Below are 22,184 nucleotides of genomic sequence, written 5' to 3'. Positions count from 1 at the left end.
GCATCTTTGAAGAGCTTTACAGTAGTCGGAGATGACCAAAGGGATGATTCAGTGGAACTGCGTTTCCTGAACTCAATGGGAACAATGGGATTCTAGAGTGGTAACAGCCAGATGGCAGTGCTTAACCCTTGGAGATAAGCTAGGTACCATAACCATACTAAGTCCCAAGGATACAATGATATCAGGTTTTTGCATTCAGGGATGTGTGGTGACAGTTAATAAGTCATGGAATCTACGGGAAATAGATGGAAAGCATATTAGGTGCTGCTTGGCATATATATGTAGGAAATCTAACTAGTGTCATAAAAGGGAATTCCCTGGCCTTTTACCCACTTCCTGAATCTAAGCCAGTCCACAGAGGCAGAGCCTCTTGATTGAGACAGATTCCTCTTAGGAAGAATTCTGCAACACAGGCATGGGTGTATATAGTAAATCTTCCCCCAAGCCTTGCCCAGAAGTACCCAGGCAATTTACAATGCTGACTGTACTTGGAAAAGGACATACACAGACTTTCCAGGTATTATTAGATACTGGCTCTGAACTGGGACTGACCCCTGGAGAAGCCACACCACCAGTTAGTCCAATGGCCAGAGCTAGATATCATGCCTGGGATCCTGTCACAAAGGTTGCAGTAAAACTGCAGACTTCCCTCTAGTTATTTCCAGTCTCAGAATGTATAGTGGAAATAGATACACTTAGTAACTGGCAGAACCCCCACATTAGTTCCATGACCCAGAAAGTTCAGGCTAATATGGCTAGAAGGACAAAGTAGAAACCCCCAGAATTACAAACCCACCCACCCCTGACTTCGCTGCCAAAAAAACAGAGATTTCTGAAGAAACTGCAGAGAGATCAGTGCCACCATCAAAGTCTTTAAAGCTGAGGGTGATACTTACCACATTCCAATTTAACTCACCTGTTTTTCTGAAAATATAGCTAGGTTGTGGAGAATGATTGTAGATTTTTGCAAATATAATCAGGTGGTGATGCCAATCACAGCTGTGGTTCTAGCTGGGGCAGCTTTACTAAAGTAAATCAACACAGTCCCTGGCATCTTGTATTTAGCTATTGGCCTAGACAGGTTTTTTGAATCCCTTTTAGTAAAGATAATTAGAAGCAGTTAGCCTTCATGTGGCAGGGACAGCAGTATCCTTTACTATCTTACCTCACAGCTATGGCAACTTTGCTGCTGTCTCTTTTAATAGAGGTTGAGGGACCAGGGTTTTCCTGGTATCCAATCACACTGATCCATTATGTTGGTGATATACTGCTAACTGGATTCATAAAGCAGGAAGGAGAGAGCACTCTTGATGCTACATCCATGTAGAAGATGGGAGATAAATCCTGGGAAAGTCAAGAGCCCTGCCACATATGTGAAATTTTAGGGTGTTCACTGGTCTGAAGCACATCAGGATATCCTCTCTAAATGAGAGACAAGTGGCTTCACTTTGAACTGCCCAACCCAAAGCAAGAAGCACAATGACCATGGTCCTCTGAATTTTGGAGGCAATGTATACCACACTTGGATGTGCTCCTCTGACCATTTATGGCCAGTATTGAGTGAGGACCAAAGCAAAATAAGGTTCTGCAGCAGGTTCAGGCTGCTATATAAGCTGCCCTGATACTTGGACCTTGTAACATAGCGGAACCAATGGTATTGCAAGTGGCTGAGGTTAAACAGAGCCTCTGACAAGCCCCAATAAGGAAATCACAGAGCTGACTCCTAGGTCTTTGGAGTAAGGCCATACCTTCTGTCTGCCATGATCATCCATTTGAAAAGCAACTCTTGGCTTGCTACTGGGCCCTCAAAGAGACGACCAAAGGACATCAAGTGGCTCTGTGCCTGTCATGTAATGGGTGTAATTTGATCCACAGAATATAAAACTGGACAAGACCAGCAGCATTCCACTGTAGTATCAAGATGATATATATGAGCCCAGACTCAAGCAGGTCCAGGAGATCCATGTAAACTACATTACCGGGTGGTTCAGACTCCCTGGGGCCTGTTCCACTCCATCACTGCCTCTCCATCAACCCATATCTATTGCTTCATGGAGAATTCCTTATTACCATTTAAGAAGGAAAAGTATAGGCTTAGGCTACAAATGAACCTGCAAGGCATGCCAGAACCAGCCAGAAGAGGGTGTCTGCTAAATTACAACCCCTCTCAGAAGCATCCCTGTAAGACAGTAGGAAAAGTCTGGCTGTATGCTTCATGTGGAAGGGGAGATGGCCTAAAATATGGATCAACCACAATTCAGAGGTAGTGGCTGATGGGTGCTGCTCAGGGACTTGGAAGAATAATACTGAAAAACGAGTAACAAGGAGGTAAGTGGATGGACCTCTCAGAATGTGCACACTACATGAAGATATTCGTGTTCCATACAAATGCCTACAGGAGGACATCCACTGTGGAGGGAAGTCAGGTGGACCTCAAAAATCAGATGGACAAGATACTGTATCTGCCTCTTGCCCTAGTCACTCCAGCAGTTACTCCATGGACTCCACTTGAAGCAGCAGATGCAGAGGCCACGCATGGGCCCAACATCATGAACTTCCCCCACCAAGTTGACCTGGCTACCACGGCTGCAAAAGCCCCACCTGCCATGAGTGGAGGCTGATGCCAAACCCCTAGCATGGGACCAGCTTCCAGGGAAAACAGCTGTTTACCTGGTGGCAGGTTTATTATAGTGGATCCCTTCCATTAAGAAGAGAGCCGAGCTTTGTCCTCACAGGGATAGATACACTTCCTGGGTGTAAATCTGCCTTCCCTGCCCACAGCATTTCTGCCAGCACCACCACTGGTGTTGGTGAGGGGTGAGTGAATAAGGACTCTCACACACTGTGGGTCAGTGTAGACAGCGGATCACTGTGTGCCTAAGGAGGAAAAAGGCAAGAAGAAAAGGAAGTACTGAGGATGTTGTACCAGAATACATTCCCCATTTTTGCCTTGGGCTGAAGTTGTCAAAATCATAACATGGAAATTAGAACCATCTATTGACAGGATAAGTTAGTGAACTGGACAGAATTTACCAACAGTAATTCAGAATCTGTATCAAATCAGAGAAAAATATAAATAAAACGTCAAATTTTTTTTTGGGGGGGAAGATATCATTTCATCATTGTTTACAATAGTAAAAATATGGAAATAACCTAAATGACCACTAAAACAGAAATAGTTAAATAAAATACCATATAACAATATGGTATGTCATTATAATAGTTGCAAAAAATTAAATAGACCAGGAACAGAAAAACGGATCAAAGGAACAGAATAGAGTTAAGAAACAGATCCTGTTCAGGTTCAGGAGTCATTTCAAAAGAGTAGAGAAAAAATGGACAATTCAATTCATGTTGAGATGACTGGCTGCCCACTGGGGGAAAAGGTATGATTTCTATCTAAAACCATTTACAAATACTTTAAATTCAGATGGATTAAAGAACTAAAACAATTAAAATAAAATATAGGTGAATATATACTATAAACTTGGTGTAGGAAAAGCCTTAAAAAAAGACAAAAAACAAAAGTTATGAAGGAAAGAAGGGAAATATTTGACTATATATAACATAAAACTTCTATAAAGACACAATTAAGAAAATTGAAAGATAATTTACAGCCTGGAAGATAATATTGCCACATGAGGATTAGTAACACACACATAGAATTCTACAAAATCTATTTAAATGAGTAACAATCAACAACCCAAAATAAAAATAGGTTGATGATATAAACAAAGAATCCACAAGAGGAAACAGAAATATTCAATCAACATATAGAAATATGTAAATTATATTCCTATGCAATTCAATTTATATCCGAGCAATAAAGACATAAGACTTAAAAATAGCAAGTGTCGGTGAGGATGTGAGTACTCTCATATACTGCAAGCCAGAAGTAAACTGGTATTGATATTTTAAGAGGCAATTTGGCAGTATTGATTGAAATGAAAATGGACATACACTACAACCCAGCAATTCCATTTCCAGGAATACACTCTAAAGAAACACTCACATATGAGCACTAGGATAGTCAATGAAGCATTATTTGTATAATAGTGACAAATATAAAACACCAAAATGCCTATCCAGCCAGGGAATAAACTAAAAGAAGCAGGCAATGCAGTAGTTAAAAAAAATAAAGTAAATCCCTAAATACTAACATATGTGGAAGGTTCTCCAAGTGATATTGTTGATTTTTTTAAAGTAATAGAAAAATATAGAACAATGTGTTAAAAAGCAAGAAATCTATATACCTTTAAAGTATACATATGTATACCTTTAAAGGTCTGGGAAAGTAATCACCAAATTGATAACAACTAATTCTGGGGAGGTAATTATTTTGGGTAAGGGGATTTTAGTTTTATCTATATTGTTTGGATTTTTAAAAATAAGAGTATACTCAGCTATTACTTACAATTTAAAAATAAAATTTATAAAATACTTATGAAACAAAACTATAAATTCTATAATCAGGGTATGGACAAAGTCCTGCAGAAACAAAATGAAAGAAAAAATTAGTTCAGTGTATATAAAGATTTTATAGCAATAATGTCCTCTGAGCTCAAAAGTATTGATGTTTGAAGAATATTTTGTGGAGTGTTTGTAAACTGGTGGAGGACTGTGCCAGTTTATATTTTCCAAAGATGGCTGTACCAACATACATCCCATCCCACATGCTCTTCTGTTGCTATGACATCGCCACATCTCCATCTAGAGGTGGGGTCTATGTTCCCTCCCTTCCTATGGGCAGGACTTTGTGATTGCTTGGATGAACAGAATGGGTAGCAGTATCACACCATGGCATCCAAGGCTATTCAGCTTCTGCCTGGCCCTTTCTTTCACGGGATGCTCACGCTTGGAACCCAGCCACCATGCTGTGAGGAAGCCCAAACTAACCCATATGTAGAGACCACATGATAAGACTCATGTGGAGAGAAACTGAAGCCCCCAGCCGACAGCCAGCATCAACTGTCAGACCTCTCAGTGAACAAGCTTTCAGATGATTCCTGCTCCCAGCCTTCAGGTTCTCCAGCTGAGGTCCAGACATACATCATGGAGCACAGACAAGTCATCCCCACTGTGCTCTGCCCTAATTCCTGACCCAGAGAATTCATGAGCATTATAAATGGTTGTTTTATGCCACTCAATTTTATGTAATGGGTTACAGAGTCGAAGGAACTGGAACAAAGGCATTGACTCTAAAGAGAAGAAACCACACAAGAAATGGAATGTAGGTTTAACGGAGCATCGTGAGGATTGGCAGTGTTGGATGATGAGGCCACAGAGGTTGGCTGGCATCAGACTATGCAGTCTTATATGACCGTATGAAAAGATTAGACATATCCTATTGGCAGGGAAGGACTATTAAAAGTTTTTAAGCTGGGAAGTAAAATGCTAAGACCTGCATTTTAGCAAGGTATCTCTGAGGCCAGTGTGAAGGAAAGATTGGAGAAAAGAAAGACTTTAAAAACAGGAAAAGCCCCTCCAATTCAGATGCGTCCTAACCAAGTAAAAGATTGGGACTCTCTTTCAGGCTACATGATTTGTGACCTTTTTTCCCCTTCGAGTTGCCCCTGATTCTCATTTATACCAGATTTCACTTCTATTAAAATGTTACAGGATATTAGAATCTAAAACAGTTTTCCTTATCACTCTTCTTTCAAGCTTCTGGATCTAAATCAGTTTACTTAAAGCACATTCTAAGAATACAAAGCAAGCTGTTTGAAAATTGCAGCCATTTGTAACCAATTATCTGTGTGAATAATGCCCTCATACAATCAATAAATTCCAATTTCTCATTTTTGTGTCTATTAATATCATTATTCTCACAATTGGTTTTTATAAGAAAATCTTACAAACATGAACTTGTAAAATAAAATAAATCTATATTAATAAACTATAGCTTTTATATTTTGTAAATTGGCGGTTCTATAAATATTTCAACTGGAAAAAAGGGTTTCATGATGAAAGAAAGAAAGGGGAAGGGAGGGACCGGGAGAGGGAAGGAGGGAGGGCTGGCTGTTGGATGGGCATGGTACGAAGGAGAGGGAGAAGATGGAACTCAGAGCGTAAGAACACCTCTCTGTGATAAAAGAAAAAGATGTGTGAATGAATACAAAAGCAAAGATACATGAGAGGATGAAAGATATTAATGAGAATGTTCCATTCTCATCGTGGCAGAAGACCTTGCCTCCTACTTTGTGAAAGGAAAAATGTACTGAAAATTGAGTCTAAGGAGAACAGAGTATGGAGGGGCTGCTTGGAACAGCTCAGAAGTGAATCAGAGTCTTGAGCAGCAGTAGAGTCTAGAGATTAGTTTTACATAATTTTATACTATGCCTTTCTCTAATGCTAATTATTCAAAACATGATTAACCAATTTGTGGGACACATCTCACTTTTCCACATTTTTCACAATGCCTGCTTTTGAAAAATGTCATAATTTAAACTTCATCAAAAGTAAGTTAATAGGGGGTTTGTGCAGGGAGTAGGGCCCCAGGCTGCCATCGCCACCTCGGCCGCTGCCGTTGCCATCGCCTTCATCTCTCAACCCCCGCCAAGGCCGAGGACCTCTGAACGACCACTTCCTACACCAAAGATGATTTCTACTGCCCTGTATGTCAGGAGGTACTCAAAATGTCTGTGTGGACTGTGGCATGTTTCCTGAGTGCAATGAGAGAAAAAGGAATACATTGTCCCTTCTGTCATGGAAATGTGACGAGAAGAGAAAGAGCACGTCCTGAACAGGCCTTAGACCTTGAAAATATCATGAGGAAGTTTTCTGGTAGCTGCAGATGCTGTGCAAAACAGATTAAATTCTATCATATGAGACATCCTTACAAATCTGGTAAGAAGTATCAGGATGAATATGGTGTTTCTTTTATCATTCCAAACTTTCAGATCTCTCAAGATTCAGTAGGAAACAGTAATAGGAGTGAAACGTCCACATCTGGTAACACAGAAACTTACCAAGAGAATTCAAGTTCTGGGCATCCCATCTTTAAGTGTCCCTTGTGTCAAGAATCAAATTTTACCAGACAGCGTTTACTGGATCACTGTAACAGCAATCACCTATTTCAGATAGTTCCCCTGACATGTCCTATTTGTGTCTCTTCATTGGGAAGAACCTAGCCAGATTGCTAGAAATTTCATTAGTCATCTAAGTCAAAGACATCAGTTTGATTATGGAGAATTTGTGAATCTTCAGCTAGATGAGGAAACCCAATATTAAACTGCTGTTGAAGAGTCCAAGTAAATATCTGATGTCTATAGGCATCTCTGCATCTTTGTACCTGCAAGTGCCATCTTTAAGGGGAGAACTACATAAAGTCATCATTTCAATAACTTCATATGGTATATTAATAAAAGTAATTCAGTCTATTCTTTTAGTTTTTCAATTGAAAAATAAAAGTGAGACATCTAACAACTTCATTCTCTTGATAAATTAAAAAATGAAAGTTATGATATTAGCTTTAAAAGTATTTAAAAAAGGATTATATTTCACCAATGTAATAGTGAAAAGGAAATCCCTGTTGTACATTTATTTAATGTTACATATTCCTGAATCTTTCATAACGCTGCTTTTCAAATTTGGTAGTTTCTAACATTTACTTTATTGTACATTTGTAATGCACAATAGCAAATTCTGAAAAATGTGATTGATGTAAACCTAAAAAATCTGAGCCACTTATCAGAGATGCAGAGTGGAAACTTGAAGTGTTAAATGGAACAATCCAAAGTAAACTTTTTATAAAATTCATTCTAGCTGAAGAATTCAGTTTTAAGAAAGTCGTATTTATATAATTTTTAGTGTTTTTTAAGACTAGTGAGATTTCTTTAATAAATTTAACTCTTTAAAAAGTGAAAGCTCATTGTAAAGATGTTTTCTTTTTGGTATTAGGAAATACCAAGAGAAAAATTTATTTCTTTGCTGGACAGTTGGTAATTTCAATCTTGTTCATTTGGCTAATTTCTAAGCCCAAAATATAGTAAGCTGGATGAAGCTCTTTGGTATCAGAATTTCTCAAAAGTCACTATTTCTGCTAAGCTAAGATTAAACATTAATTAGATATTTTTGGTTGGTGATATTGTATTCTAAATATATTTAAATGAGAGGTTTGACTTCATTTCTCAGTTTAGAATTTCAAAGTTAAAGATGTATTACGTATAGATACATATATATATATGTATATATACACATTTATATATATGCATGCAATTTGTCAGGTTATGTACAGAATTTCCATAAAGGATTTTTAAAATAGACAAGCAATATGAATTGAAGTGTTTATCTGATTTGATTAAAATTTTGTACATCAACAAATTTTCAGAAAAATAGTCAAATGCTAAGTGGTCTACTTGGCTGCTATTACTAACCTTAAAATTGTGTTTATACCCACACCCACACACCCACACACACAATACCTGTTAATATGTGCTCATTTGTTATTTTCAAAGATAATGTGTGACAATGAAGTAGTTGGTTTCTACCAGCCATTCTCTTTCACTACTTTTTAGTTAAAGCTGGGTTTGTTCTTAACATTCATTCATGAGAATCATAAAGTATCTTGTACTACAATGGCCAAATCCCAGAAAAAAGGATGAAGAGTGGATTTGCTGACATTCCATATTAATATACATTGATTATGCTTTCTTTGATATAAATAACTAAAAGAAGGTAAAAGAAAATCTCAGAAGTAGTTTGTTGCTAATATATACATATATTGTATAAAAAGGTGCATTTTGGTTTTAAAACCCTTGTTGACTTTTCTACAATGAACATTTTTAAGTTGATTTAATAAATGTTAATTTCGGAAGAGGAGTTCTGTAAAAACTTTTTTGGCCAATCATTAATGACTATTTATCAGTAGAAATATTGATCACAAACAAAACAAAACAAAACAAAAAAAACCATATATCTAAATGAACATGCCTTGGTTCTGTCATTCTAAAGAGTGATTTTTACTATATGCTTGAATATTTTCTCTGCAATTACATGAGTGTAATTTTAAGAATAGCTGTTTAGTAAGCACTTTTTCAAAAGAGAAAAAAATAGTAAGTTAATAGGAAGGGGTAGCAACAAACAAGATAAGATTTTAAAAGGTCTATGAATGATGAAACTTTATATAAATATATATATATATTTTTCAGATGCTGGGGTGTTGGAATAGCTGGAAGGAGGAAAATGACATGGTGGAACTGTACCCTATAACATTCTTTGAAATTTGCTCTATAGTTACTCGTTGAATTGTGCTCTGAAAGTCTTCACCTTTCTGTATATCCCTATATAACATAATAAGGAAAGAACTGAAACTGTGGAACTGTAGCCCACAGCAGTTTTTGAAACTACCTATATAACTGCTTGTTGAGCTGTACATTGAGAGATGACACCTTTCTGTATGCAGGTTATATTTTACAATGATGGAAATGGCTGAAGTTGTGGAACTGTGAAATTGGCTCTCTAACTGCTTGTTAAATTGTACTTTGAAAGTTTTCACTGTTATGTATGTATGCTAGAGTTCACAATGAAAAAATGCATTAAAAAGTTAATAAAAACCACAATGAGATCACAATTCATACCCACTAGGATGACTATTATTAACGAAAACAGAAAATACCAAGTGTTGAGGATGTGGGGAAAGAGGTACCCTCTTGTATTGCTGGTGGAAAGATAAAATGGTGCAGTCACTGTGGAAAACAATTTGGTGAATCTTCAAAAAGTTAAACATGGAATTACCATATGATCCAACTACTCTAAGTATATACCCCAAATCACTGAAAGCAGGGACTGTAACAGATATTTGTTCACCGATGTTCATAGTGGCATTATTCACAATTGCCAAAGGTGGAAGCAACCCAAGTGTCCATTGACTGGTGAATGGATAAACAAAATGTAGTATATCCTTAGAATGCAACATTATTCAGCCATAAAAAGGAATGAAATTCTGATTCATACTACCACATGGATGAACCCTGAAGATATCATGTTGAGTGAAATAAGCTGGACACAAAAGGACAAATGTTATAAGAGTTCACTAAATGAAATACTTAGAATAAACAAATATATTGAGTTAGAAAGTACATTAGAGGTTACAAGGGCTGGGCAAGTGATGGGGAGTTATTGCTTAATGCATAGTTTCTGTTTGGGGTGATGAAAACATTTTCGTAATGTATGATAGTGTTGGCAGCACAATATTATGCAATGTAATTATTATCACTGAACTGTAGATATAAAAGTGGTTAAAATGGGAAATTTTGCATTGCATATATGTTACCATGATAAAAGAAATTTTTTTAGCTTAGTAGAAGTTCTAGTTGTCATGTCCTACAGTAACACCATGACAACATTTAAAAAAAACTATTTTCATCTACATGATGAATTGATGAATATGATTTCCCATATCTCCTAGGTAAACTATAGTACTTCATAGAAAAGGAAACCCCAACAGGTTTCATAATCTTAGCCAAAAGATCCTTCTTGAGAAATGTCTAAAATGTTATTGTGAAAGTCTCCCTATGGATTTTTTTTAAATGACTGAGACCCTGACTAGCCCTAAGCACTCTATGCTCTGTGTGTCAGTCTCCTTTGGGACGGGGCAGCTACTCGTGTCCCCCACTCTGAAAGCCCAGCAGCATGGAGAAGACAGGAACCATGTCTTACCCACAGGGCTCAATAACTATTGGCTGCACAGATGACCTGAAAAGTGCCTGGGAAATGCTTCGGAATGTGAAGTGCTATAGAAATTCAAAGATACAGTCAGTTTTATTAAGATGGGATTGGATAAATTCATGGGTCAGCGATATACAGGCATTATATAGAGATGTGAAGGGTAATGAGGAAAGTCTAAGATCTCTCCATAATATTGCAGAATATCTTTTCATTTAGACCAGGGGAGAAAATCATGTGGCACTTTCTCACCAGTTTTCTTGGAGCTCCCTGATATTTTACTCTAAAAGGAATAAGCACCTGTTCCTTAACTAATGATTCACTGTACTTTTTGGTGAAATTTCATAAAATGCTAAATGGCACTAATGGCTCTGACACTTTTAATGAGTTTTTAAAATTAATTTTATTTACAAACACTCCATATCTACCAAACATACACTCCCCTTTCCTCCATCCCCCAGTAACCATTAATCTACTTTCTGTCTCTGCAAATTTGCTGTATCTAGACATCTGTTATAAGTGACATTATACAGTATTTGTCCTTATATGTCTTCCTTATTTCACTGAACATAATTTTTTCAAGGTTTTTTCATGTTGCAGCAAAAAATACAATAAAAAAAATTAAAGGAAGCTGATAAAAACACAAGAAAAGGAACTACAATTATTTTTTTCTGCTTTTTAAATGATTTGTAAAAAATTTAAAGTTTGTACTTAATCATTTTTTGAAATGGAATAATAAAAAAAACCTGAAAAGCAAAACAGAAAGAGAAAAGTCATTGAAACAAATAATAAAATAAGACTATAGTACAGTGTGTGGGTTGAATTTATCCATGCTAGTCCTATCCGTCATTACCAAACTTAAATAAAAGTCAACCATTACTATATTTCACAAAATAAAATATGATGAAAAACAATTTCTGTCCAGTGTTTCTTATTATTCATGTTTCTGAATAAACTTATTCTTTAATCAATTTACCTGTACCCCAGATATTACAAACTTCTGCTTCCTCTTCTGATAACCACATAGTTGAAGAGATAATGGAAGTTGGTACTGATGGTAAAAGTGGCTTTGGATCATCATCATAAATAACATCAGGTCCTGTTAGAAAACAAGAGAGAACATGAAGGTTGATAAAACAAAAATTAATCTCATCGCCTAGTTACGAATGGAAGGACAATTTATGAGATACAATGTTAATATGTATTAATATCATCATAAACACATTTTGATTTTAATAAATCAAACCTAAGTTATCTATATGCTTGGGTGGTCACTGAATGCATGGTGGGTTTCCTTCACTGGGAATCCCTACTTCTTGAAGAAGACACTTCATGTGGATAAGCAATGATTTTGTTTGGGACATTGCCTACCACCCCTTCAACATTTTGAGAGCATACAAACTCAAGAGGCCAACTATTCTGTTTTATTAGTAATAAAGCTACCTGTGTGTAACTTTTATTCATATTTTTAAATTTTAACTTTCCATCATGGAATCAAAAGTAGATAGACTAGGTAATCAATCTAATCATGCAGGTTAAGCAATTATCGACACATGGTCAATCTTGTTTAATTTATATACTACCTCTCCCCATATGTTTCGTTTTTAAGCAAGTCTTAGACATACCACTTATTGGAATATGTACCTCTAAATGATAAAAGACTTTTTAACATAATAATCGAACCACAGCTATAAAACTTCACAATAATTCCCTAATTTCATCAATTATCATAAACTGTTCAAATTTTCAATTTCTCATAAATGTCATAACCAGATTGTGCCAGTTTGGATGTATTATGTCCCCCCAAATGCCATTATCTTTGATGCAATCTTGTGGGGGCAGATGTATTAGTGTTGATTAGGTTGGAACCTTGTGACTGAGTGTTTCCATGAAGATGCAACCCACCCAACTGTGAGTGACACTTTTGATTAGGGTGTGACCTCTTGACTGAATGTTTCCATGGAGATGTGGCCCCACCCATTCAGCGTGGATCTTTATGGGATCACCCGAGTACTTTAAAAAGAGCCACACAGGCCCAGAAGCTGCTGCAGCCTAGAGAGGAACGTCCTGGGAGAAAGCCATTTTGAAACCAGAACTCCGGAGCAGATGCCAGCCACATGCCTTCCCAGCTAACAGAGATTTTCCAGACGCCACTGGCCATCCTCTAGTGAAGGTACTCAATTGTTGATGCCTTACCTTGGACACTTTATGGCCTTAAGACTGCAACTCTGTAACCACGTAAACCCCCTTTATAAAAGCCAATCCATTTCTGGTATTTTGCATAGCAGCAGCATTAGCAAACTGGAACACAGATATTTCTACAGTTTGAATGAGAATACAAATATAGACTATAAGAGTGAGACTGGTTGGTAGGTCATTGTTTTTTCTGTGAATTGGAGATTATTTCTTTATAATAATTTATTGAAGTATAAATAACATAAATGTGCAAACCTTAATTATATAGCACTTTTTTTTTTTCCTTCTATATACATACTTTTTGTTAGCTCCTGGCATTCAAGGAAAATTCTGTTATAACACTAGCTGGATACAAGCTTAAGGAGCATATACCTCAGAGTCTAAATTCCAGTGATAACACACTAAAATATCAAAATGTCCAGATTTCACTGGTGTTGATGTTGTCACAAACATTGGGACTGGCGGTTTGATGTGCCGAGCCCTCAATCGTGGGACTTGCCCTTATGAAGCTCATTACTGCAAAGGAGAGGCTAAACTTGCATATAATTGTGCCTAAGAGTCTCCCCCTGAGTACCTCTTTGTTGCTCAGATGTGGCCCTCTCTCTCTCTAACTGAGCCACCTTGGCAGGTGAACTCACTGCCCTCCCCACTACGTGGGAACCCACTCCCAGAGGTGTAAATCTCCCTGGCAATGCAGGATATGACTCCCAGGGATGAATCTGGACCTGGCATTGTGGGATTGAGAATATCTTCTTGACCAAAAGGAGGATGCAAAATGAGACGAAATAGTTTCAGTGGCTGAGAGATTTCAAATGGAGTTGAGAGGTCACTCTGGTGGACATTCTTACGCACTATATAGATAACACCTCTTAGGTTTTAATGTACTGGAATAGCTAGAAGTAAATACCTGAAACTACCAAACTCCAACCCAGTAGTCTGGACTTCTGAAGATGATTATATAATAATGTAGATTACAAGGGGTGACAGTGTAATTGTGAAAACCTTGTGGATCACACTCCCTTTATCTAGTGTACGGATGGATGAGTAGAAAAATGGGGATAAAAACTAAATGACAAATAGGGTGGGATGGGGGGGATGGTTTGGGTGTTCTTTTTTCACTTTTATTTTTTATTCTTATTCTGATTCTTTCTGATGTAAGAAAAATGTTCAGAAATAGCTTGTGGTGATGAACACATAACTATATGATCATACTGTGAACAGCTGATTGTATGCCATGGATGATTGTATGGTATGTGAATATATTTCAATAAAACTGAATTAAAAAAAAAAATGTCCAGGTTTCAACAAAAGATTTCAAAACATACAAAGGTACAGGAAGTGATGGCCCTGGGAGAAGTGATAGCAAAGGAGAAGATTAAAGCATTAAGAACCATCAGTGAAGAGGATCAGAGCTGGGACATTCCAGACAATGACTTTTCTAAAAAAAAAGGTCCTAAGTATGCTCAATGAGCTAAAAGAAGACATGACAAAGAACTAAAGGAAATCAGAAAACGACAGATAAACACAAAGAGAATACCAATAAAGCAATGGAAATTATGAAAAGGGATGAACCGAGCTGAAGACAACAGAAACAGAGATTTGAAATTCCATAGAGGGGTTCAACAGCAGATTAAAGCTGGCAACAACATGGATGAAATCTGAGGACATTATGTTGAGTGAAATAAGCCAGAAGCAAAAGGACAAATACTGTATGGTCTCAAAATATAAGCTAACTATAATGAGCAAACTCTGAGAATTGAATTTGAGAGCATAGGTTTACAGGAGATAGAAAGTGAGGAGGGATTGGTCAATCAATGATTAGGGAGTACAGAATGTTCAACAAGACTCATTATAAAGGTTCCTAGGTTGTTAGCTCTTACAGCAGTCACATTTATTCCTGTGTTTTAATGGTTATTTCTAAATTCTGAGATGCTGTGCTCTTTGTGTATAACCTTGTAGTTCCCTGGAACTTTAGGTATCTGGGTGACACATGAGACTCAGAGTTAGAGTTCTGCAGCTCTGAAAGTCAGCATTACTCCAAACAGCAATTGTTAAAGAAGCTGAAAAAGAGATCAGACTTCAACTGGAGATATGAATGAAGCAGATCTGGTTAGGACTAAGGTAAATCAGAATACAGGGTAAAAGACAATACTGTCTGTAGTTTAAAATGCCAACTTCTGTGTGAGACCAAAGGAAGAGAGATTTATTTTGTTCAAAATTTAAACTTTCTGTAGCACACTATCTAATCTAACTTCTCTGTTCAGTGTATTTAAACAGCCTGATTACATGGAACCTAAAATAGGGTATTCAGATCTTGTTACTCTATCCAGGTTAATGTAATACCCTGATACATTCCTGAGTATTTTGGGCAGAAAATAAAAAAGTATTTGCAAAGTCCCCTACAGGGACTGGAGGAAAAAATGTGGAACTATTAAACTTCCCCACTTGGGGAATTCCCAATATTCTCTCAAGCACTTGGGACTCCCAATTTAATAAGCCAAGCCCTCAATCTTGAGGCTGGCCCTTATGATTACAATAATCGAACCACAGCTATAAAACCTCACAATAATTCCCTAATTTCATCAATTATCATCTACCCCCAGAGAACCTTTTTTGTTGCTCAGATGTGTTGCTCTAAGCCAACACTACAGGTAAACTCACTGCCCTCCCACCTACATGAGACATGACTCCCAGGGGTGTAAATCTCCCTGGCAATATGGGACATGACTTCTGGGAATGAGCCTGTCATCATGATTGAGAATGACTTCTTGACCAAAAGTGGGAAAAGAAATGAAACAAAATAGTTTCAGTGGCTAAGAGATTTCAAATAGAGTTGAGAGGTCATTCCAGAGGTTACTCATGCAAGCTTCAATCAGATATTGCAGATTGCCACAGTATGCCAAGTCCCAACCAACAGTATTTCTGAAAACCCTAAGGAAACCCTGGGTTCTATCTGAGACTCTATAAATGTATTACTTAGTAAGTTTATTTTTTCAGGAACTTAAGGCCTCCAGATTGTTCCTATCCAGATAACCCTAAACCCAGGGGTACCAATCTCTCCAAGAACATCAACCAGTTCCATTCCTCTACTCCATAAGGTCGACACCCCTTTCCAGCATGAAGAACCTAAAATGGTCATTGCCCAGATATCCCTGAAAATTGAGAGCATGATCAAACGAGAAGGAAGTGTAACTGAGACATTAGAATTTGGTAAGTGATTATAACTACTGACTCATTATATAGATATTTCTTTTTAGTTTCTAGTGTATCAGAATAGCCAGAAGGAAATATCTGAAATTGTTGAACTGTAACCAGGAGCTTTGATTTTTGATAAATGGTATAATTATATAGTTTTAATCATGTGACCATGTGATTGTAAAAAGCTTGTGAATGACATTCCCTTTATCAGTGTTGGTAGATGAGTAATAAAATAAAGACATTCATAAAAAAAAAAAACAGGTCAAAAATATGGGGAAAAAATTACCCCATGTAAACTATGGACAATAGTAACAGTACTACTTTAATAAACTTTCATCAATGGTAACAGATGTAACTACTATTAAAAAAAAGTAGAATTACAAAAAAAAGTTATCAATTGTAACAAATTTTTCACACCAGTGCAAGAGGTGTATGAGAATCCTGTATTTTGCATGATTGTTCTGTAAACCCACAACTTCTATAATAAATAATTTAAAAAAAAGAAATAATATGGAAAATAAAAGCAAACAAAAAGCTGGCAGAAGACAGAATCAGTAACCTTAAAGATAAAACAATTGAAATTATCCAGCCTGAGCAGAAAGAAGAATGAAGAAAAGTGAACAGAGCCTGAGGAACCTGTGGGATACCATCAAGAGCACCAATTGTGGAAGTGCCAGAGGAAAAGAAAGGGAAAAAGGTAGAAGGAATATTCAAAGAAATAAGGCTGAAACCTTCCCAAATTTAACGAAAGACGAGAATATACACATCCAAAATGCTCAATGAATGCTAGACAGCATAAACTTAAATAGACCCACACCACGCCATGTTATAATCAAACTGTTGAATGCCAAAGATAAAGGGAGAATTCTGAAAGCCTCAAGAGAGAAACAACGTGTCACATACAAGGAGACTCAATAAGCTTAAGGCAAGAAGGCACTAGGAAGACATATTTAGAGTGCTGAAAGCAAAAGCTGCCAACAAATATTCTGTATCTGACAAAGGTATCTTTCAAAAATGAGGGAGGAATTTAGACTTCCCTAGATAAAAGCTGAGGGACTAGACCAGCCCTTCAAGAAATGCTAAAGGGAGTTCTGCAGGTTGAAAGGAAAGGACACAAGGCAATTGACTAAAGGCACATGAAGAAATAAACATTTCTTGTAAAGATAATGACGTAGGTAAATATAAATGCCAGCACTATTGTATTTTTAATTTGTAACTCCATTTTTTTCTTCGTATAAGGTTTAAAAGGCAAATGCATAAAATGTAATGATAAATCAATGGTTTTGGACTCATATTGTACAAATATGTAATTTTTGACAAGAATTACAGAGGTGGGGATAAAGGGGTATAGGAACATAGTTTATGTATGCTATTGAAGTTGTTAAGTTGGTATCAAAGCAAACTAGATTGTTATATCTTTAGGATGCTAAATTTAAGCCCATGGCAAATACAAAGAAAATATCAGAGAATATGAAAACTCATAGAGACAGAAAGTAGACTACAGATTACCAGGGATGGGGGGCAGGAGTAATGGGTAATTAATGCAGAATGAGTGCAGGGGCTCGTTTGGAGTGAAGGGAAAGTTCTGGTATTGGATGGTGATGAGCATATCACTGAGTGCTATGTTTGGGAGAGGTAGGGATGGGAAGATTTATGTTATATATATGTTTCCACAATTAGAAATGGAAGGAAGGAAGGAAGGGAGGGAGGGAGGGAGGGAGGAAGGGAGGGACAGAGGGACAGAGAAAAGGAAACTAAAGAGATAATGACCATTAAATGCAATATGTGATACTGGATGCGATCTAAGAATAGAGGAGAAAAGACTCAAAGAGACATTACTGATACATAAGAAAAAATTAGAATATAGAATGCTAGCTTTATATCAACATTAAATTTCTTGAACTTCATAAATACACTGAAGGTGATTACGTAAGTGATTATCCTTGTTTGTAGTAAATGCACATGGAAATATTATGTGTTCAGGGAGTATGATGTGTGCAACCTGTTCTCAAATGCTCAGAAAATGATATAGATAGGAAAAAAAGAAAGATATACAGAATGATGTGGCAAAGATGGGAACATGTTGAAATTGGTGGATCTGTGTATCTGGGAGGGTGGGGGTATGTATAGAGTTCTGTATGGGGTTTTTGCAACTGTCCTGTAAGTTTGAAATTATTTCAAAATAAAAAGTTTTTAAAAAATCAGTTGGGCATATTTGTGAGGGTCTATTTCTGACTTCTCTGTTCCATTGATCTATATGTCTATTCCTCTGTCAATACCACACTGTCTTGATTATTGTTGCTATACAACAGGCCTTAATATCAGGTAAAGTGATTATATCCAATTTATTGGGTTTCTTCCCAAAATTGTTTTAGCTATTTAGAGCCTGAGACTTGCCTTTCCTTATCAATTTTAGATAGGCTTATTTTCTATGTCTACAAAAAAAACTTAGAGATTTTGATAGGAATTACATTAAACCAACAGAGCAATGTGGGAAAAATTGACATCTTTACTATGTTGAGCCTTCCAATCCATGAACACAGTATGTCTATTTATTTAAATCCTCTTTGATTTCTTTCATCAGTATTTTGTAATTTTCAGCTTACAGATACTGTACATGTTTGTTATATTATGATTTTAATTGGTATTATGTTTTAATTTTGGTTTCCAATGTTCATTGTTAGTATATAGAAATGCTATTAATTTTTGTATGTTGATCTACTATTCTACAACCCTGCTGAACTCACTTATTAGTTCTAGGAGGGTTTTTTTTTGCAGGTTCCTTGTGATTTTCTGTACAACAATATCATCTGCAAATAAAAGTTTCATTTCTTTCCAATTTGTTTATCTTTTTTCTTTTCCTTACTTTTTTGGTCCCAATCTTAGAGGGAAAGCATTCACCGTTAAGTCTTTAATCATGAAGTATGATGTTAACCGTAGGGTTTTTGTTCATGATATTTACAACTGGAGGTAGTTCTTCTCTATTCCTAGGTTTGCTGAGTTTTTATCATGATTAGTTGTCAAATGTTGACAAATACATCAATTGATACAATCCTATGATTTTTCTTCTCTAGCTTATTGATATGGTGGATCACAATGATTGATTTTCAACTGTTTCACATTTGAAACAAAGCCAACATAGTCATGATGTATAATTCTTTTATGCTGAATTTAATTTACTGTTATTTTGTTGAGCATTTTGCATGTTTTCATGAGAGATATTGGTCTGTAGTTTCTCTTTTTTTGTATTGCCTTTGTCCAGTGTTGGCATCAGGGGAATACTTGCCTCATAAAATGAATTGGAAAATGTTCCCTCTTATTCTGTTTTCTGGAAGAGATGGTGTAAAATTGGTGTTAATTCTTCTGTACATGTTTGGTAGAATCCTCCAGTGAAGACATCTGGACCTAGAGATTTCTTTTTCAGCAGACTTAAAACTACAAATTAAATTTCTTTCATGGTTATAGGATATTCATGTTCTATCTTGGCTGAGTTTTCCTATTGGTTGGGTTTTTGGTGGTTTGTGGTTTTTGAGAAATTGTTCTACTTTTTCTAAGTTGTCAAATTTGAGTGTAAAGTCGTTGGTAATATTCCTTTACTATCCTGTAAGACCTGCAATGATATCCCTCTTTCATTCTTACATTGGTGATTTGTATTTTCCATCTTTATCTTTTGTTAGTCTTTCTAGAGGTTTAATAATTTTATTTTTTCCAAGAGCCAGTTTTGTTTCTCTGATTTTCTCTGTTATTTTCCTATTTTCAATATCTTTGATTTCTGCTCTTATCTTTATTATTTACTCCCTTCTACCTCCTGTGGATTTACTTTGCTCTTAGTTTCCTAAGGAAGGAAATTAGATTACTGATTTAAGACCTTTCCTCTTTTCTAATGCAAGCATCTAGTGCTACGAATTTCCCTGTCGGCACTACTTATGCCGTACTCCACATGTTTTGATATATTTTCACTTTCATTGAGTTCACTGTATTTTAAAATTTCCTTTGAGACTTCCTCTTTGACTGATGCATTATTAAGTGTGTTATTAAAGTTTCAAGTGTTTGGAGATTTTTCTGTTGTCTTTCTGGTTTTTATTTCTAATTTGATTTTAGTATGGTCACAGAACATACTTTGCCTGATTTTAACTTTTTTAAGTTTGTTCAAGTTTGTTTTATGGCCCAATGGCCCAGGATATGGTCTACCATGGTGAATGTTTCATGGGTGCTTAAAAAAAGTGCTGCTGTAGTTGAGTGGAGTGTTCTATATATGTCAATTAGACCTTGTTGGTTGATTGTGTTTGTCAGTTCTTCTACATCCTTATGATTTTTTGAAGTAGCTCTATCAATTGCTGAGGGTAGAGAGTTGAGTTGAAGTCCTCAACTGTAATTGTGGATTTCTCTTTCCTTTCAGCTTGATCAGATGCTGCTTCATGTATTTTGAGGCTCTGTTTTTTGGTGTGTACAAATTTAGGATTGCTATGCATTCTGGTATTGATTCTTTCATCGTTATGTAATGTCTCTCTTTGTCTACAGTAGTTTTCTTTCCTCTGAAGTCTACTTTGTCTGATATTAATATAGCCAATTGTCTTTTTTCATTAGTATTTGCAGGTTTTTCTTTCTCCATTCTTTTATTTTCAATCTATCTATACCGTTGTATTTAAAGTGAATTTCTTACATACAGCCTTTTTTAAAATGCAATTTTATTGAGATATTTTCACATAGCAGATAATCATCCAAAGTATACAATCAGTGGGGCACAGTATCATCATATACTTGTGTATTCATCACCACAATCAATTTTTGAACATTTCACTACTCCAAAAATAAATAAAAAAATAAAAATAAAAAAGAACACCCAAAACGTCCCATACCCCTTATTCCCCCTATTATTTATTTATTTTTTGTCTTTATTTTCTTACACATTTGTTATAGACAGCCTTTTGATGGATCATGTTTTTTATCCACTGTTCCAATTTCTGTCTTTTAATTGGTGTATTCAGGTCATTTACATTTAAGATAATTATTGATAAACTGGGGCTTAAGTCTGCCGTTTTATTCCTTGAATGCTAGAAGCCAAAAAAAAAAAAAAAAAAAAAAAGGAAAGAAAACACCTTTCCCAGTCTTTGCAGACTGGTCTAAGTAAGTGCCCTCCTTCAGAGTTTAGCCATAAAATGAATTTAGAGACTAGCTCAAGGCAAAAATACAGTGTCCTCCCTGACATTTTCTGTACATTTGACTTGTCCTGGACATATGTGCATGGCTTTAGTTTTTTTCCCTGTTTACACAGATCCAAATTCCCCTTTTCCTTAGGAAATGGCATTTCCTTACAGTCCAGGCACTGCACTGCATGTTACACAAACAGCAAACCTTTGCCCCAGGGAGCTGCAATTTGATTGTTTTCCTACAGAATTGTGTAGGAAAGCTTTGTGAGCTGTGTTATACATGCAGTTCAAGTTCTGGGATGGCAAGCCTATGACAAGTGTCCTGATTCAGTCCCTCAGGCTACCACAAGACAGACTTCCCCAGACATACAAGCTCCCAGTTTACTCTGCTCCCTCTGGAACTGGGACCAGGGACCCACACTGGGAGTGCAGGCCAGCTCCACCCAGAGCCAGTGAAAGGATGGGGAAGAGGCTAGCAAGAGCACCAGGAGATCCTACCATTTTAGGTTGCCTTTTTCTTGATTTGGCCAGTGCCCTATTACGGCAATCCTTTAATTGTTTTTCTAGAGTTTTCAGAAATATATTTCTGTCAGTTGCTAGTTGTTCAAAGCTTCTGTGGGGGGATGAAGGCCTGGAGTTTCTCTTGATTGGAGCGTGGGGCCCTCTGCCATTTTATTATTTGTTTTCTGTTTCTTTCTTCTGTTTCTTATCTTTTTGAGGTTATATGAACATATTTTATGCTCAATTTTAATTTATTTATAGTGCTTTTGAGTATATTGATTTGTATAATTTTCTTGGTGGTTGCTTCAGGTATTACAACAATACATAGGTAACATCAGATTCTACTGGCATCAACATTATACTACTTCAAGTAAGTTTAGAAACCTTCCATTTAGGGCATTTTACCCTCCACATTTAAAAAATAAAATTGCCTTAAGCATTTCCTCTATATATACTCAGCACTATACCAGAATG

The 22,184-nt window shown here is 36.4% G+C and overlaps 2 protein-coding genes across 2 annotated transcripts in view; one reads left to right on the top strand and one right to left on the bottom strand.

Annotated features, from left to right (window-relative positions):
• ENTHD1 (ENTH domain containing 1) overlaps positions 1 to 22,184 on the bottom strand; it is a 195,165-nt gene that overhangs the window by 50,420 nt on the left and 122,561 nt on the right. Inside the window, 2 exon segments of the mRNA XM_037847074.1 lie at positions 11,642 to 11,749; positions 11,752 to 11,764. Of these exon segments, the coding sequence (XP_037703002.1) occupies positions 11,642 to 11,749; positions 11,752 to 11,764 (121 nt within the window).
• LOC119542374 (E3 ubiquitin-protein ligase RNF138-like) lies at positions 6,636 to 7,191 on the top strand. Its single transcript, XM_037847077.1, has 2 exons — positions 6,636 to 7,095; positions 7,190 to 7,191. Coding segments are annotated over exons 1-2 (462 nt in total).

The sequence above is a fragment of the Choloepus didactylus genome, chromosome 8 (assembly GCF_015220235.1).
Source record: "Choloepus didactylus isolate mChoDid1 chromosome 8, mChoDid1.pri, whole genome shotgun sequence".
NCBI lineage: Eukaryota > Metazoa > Chordata > Mammalia > Pilosa > Megalonychidae > Choloepus > Choloepus didactylus.
The sequence above is the reverse complement of the archived record's forward strand: the minus strand, read 5'-3'. Positions and strand labels throughout refer to the sequence as shown.

Bases quoted from the DNA above. Each gene is read 5' to 3' on its own strand.
- LOC119542374 (XM_037847077.1), top strand. From the start codon at position 6,636: ATGTCTGTGTGGACTGTGGCATGTTTCCTGAGTGCAATGAGAGAAAAA.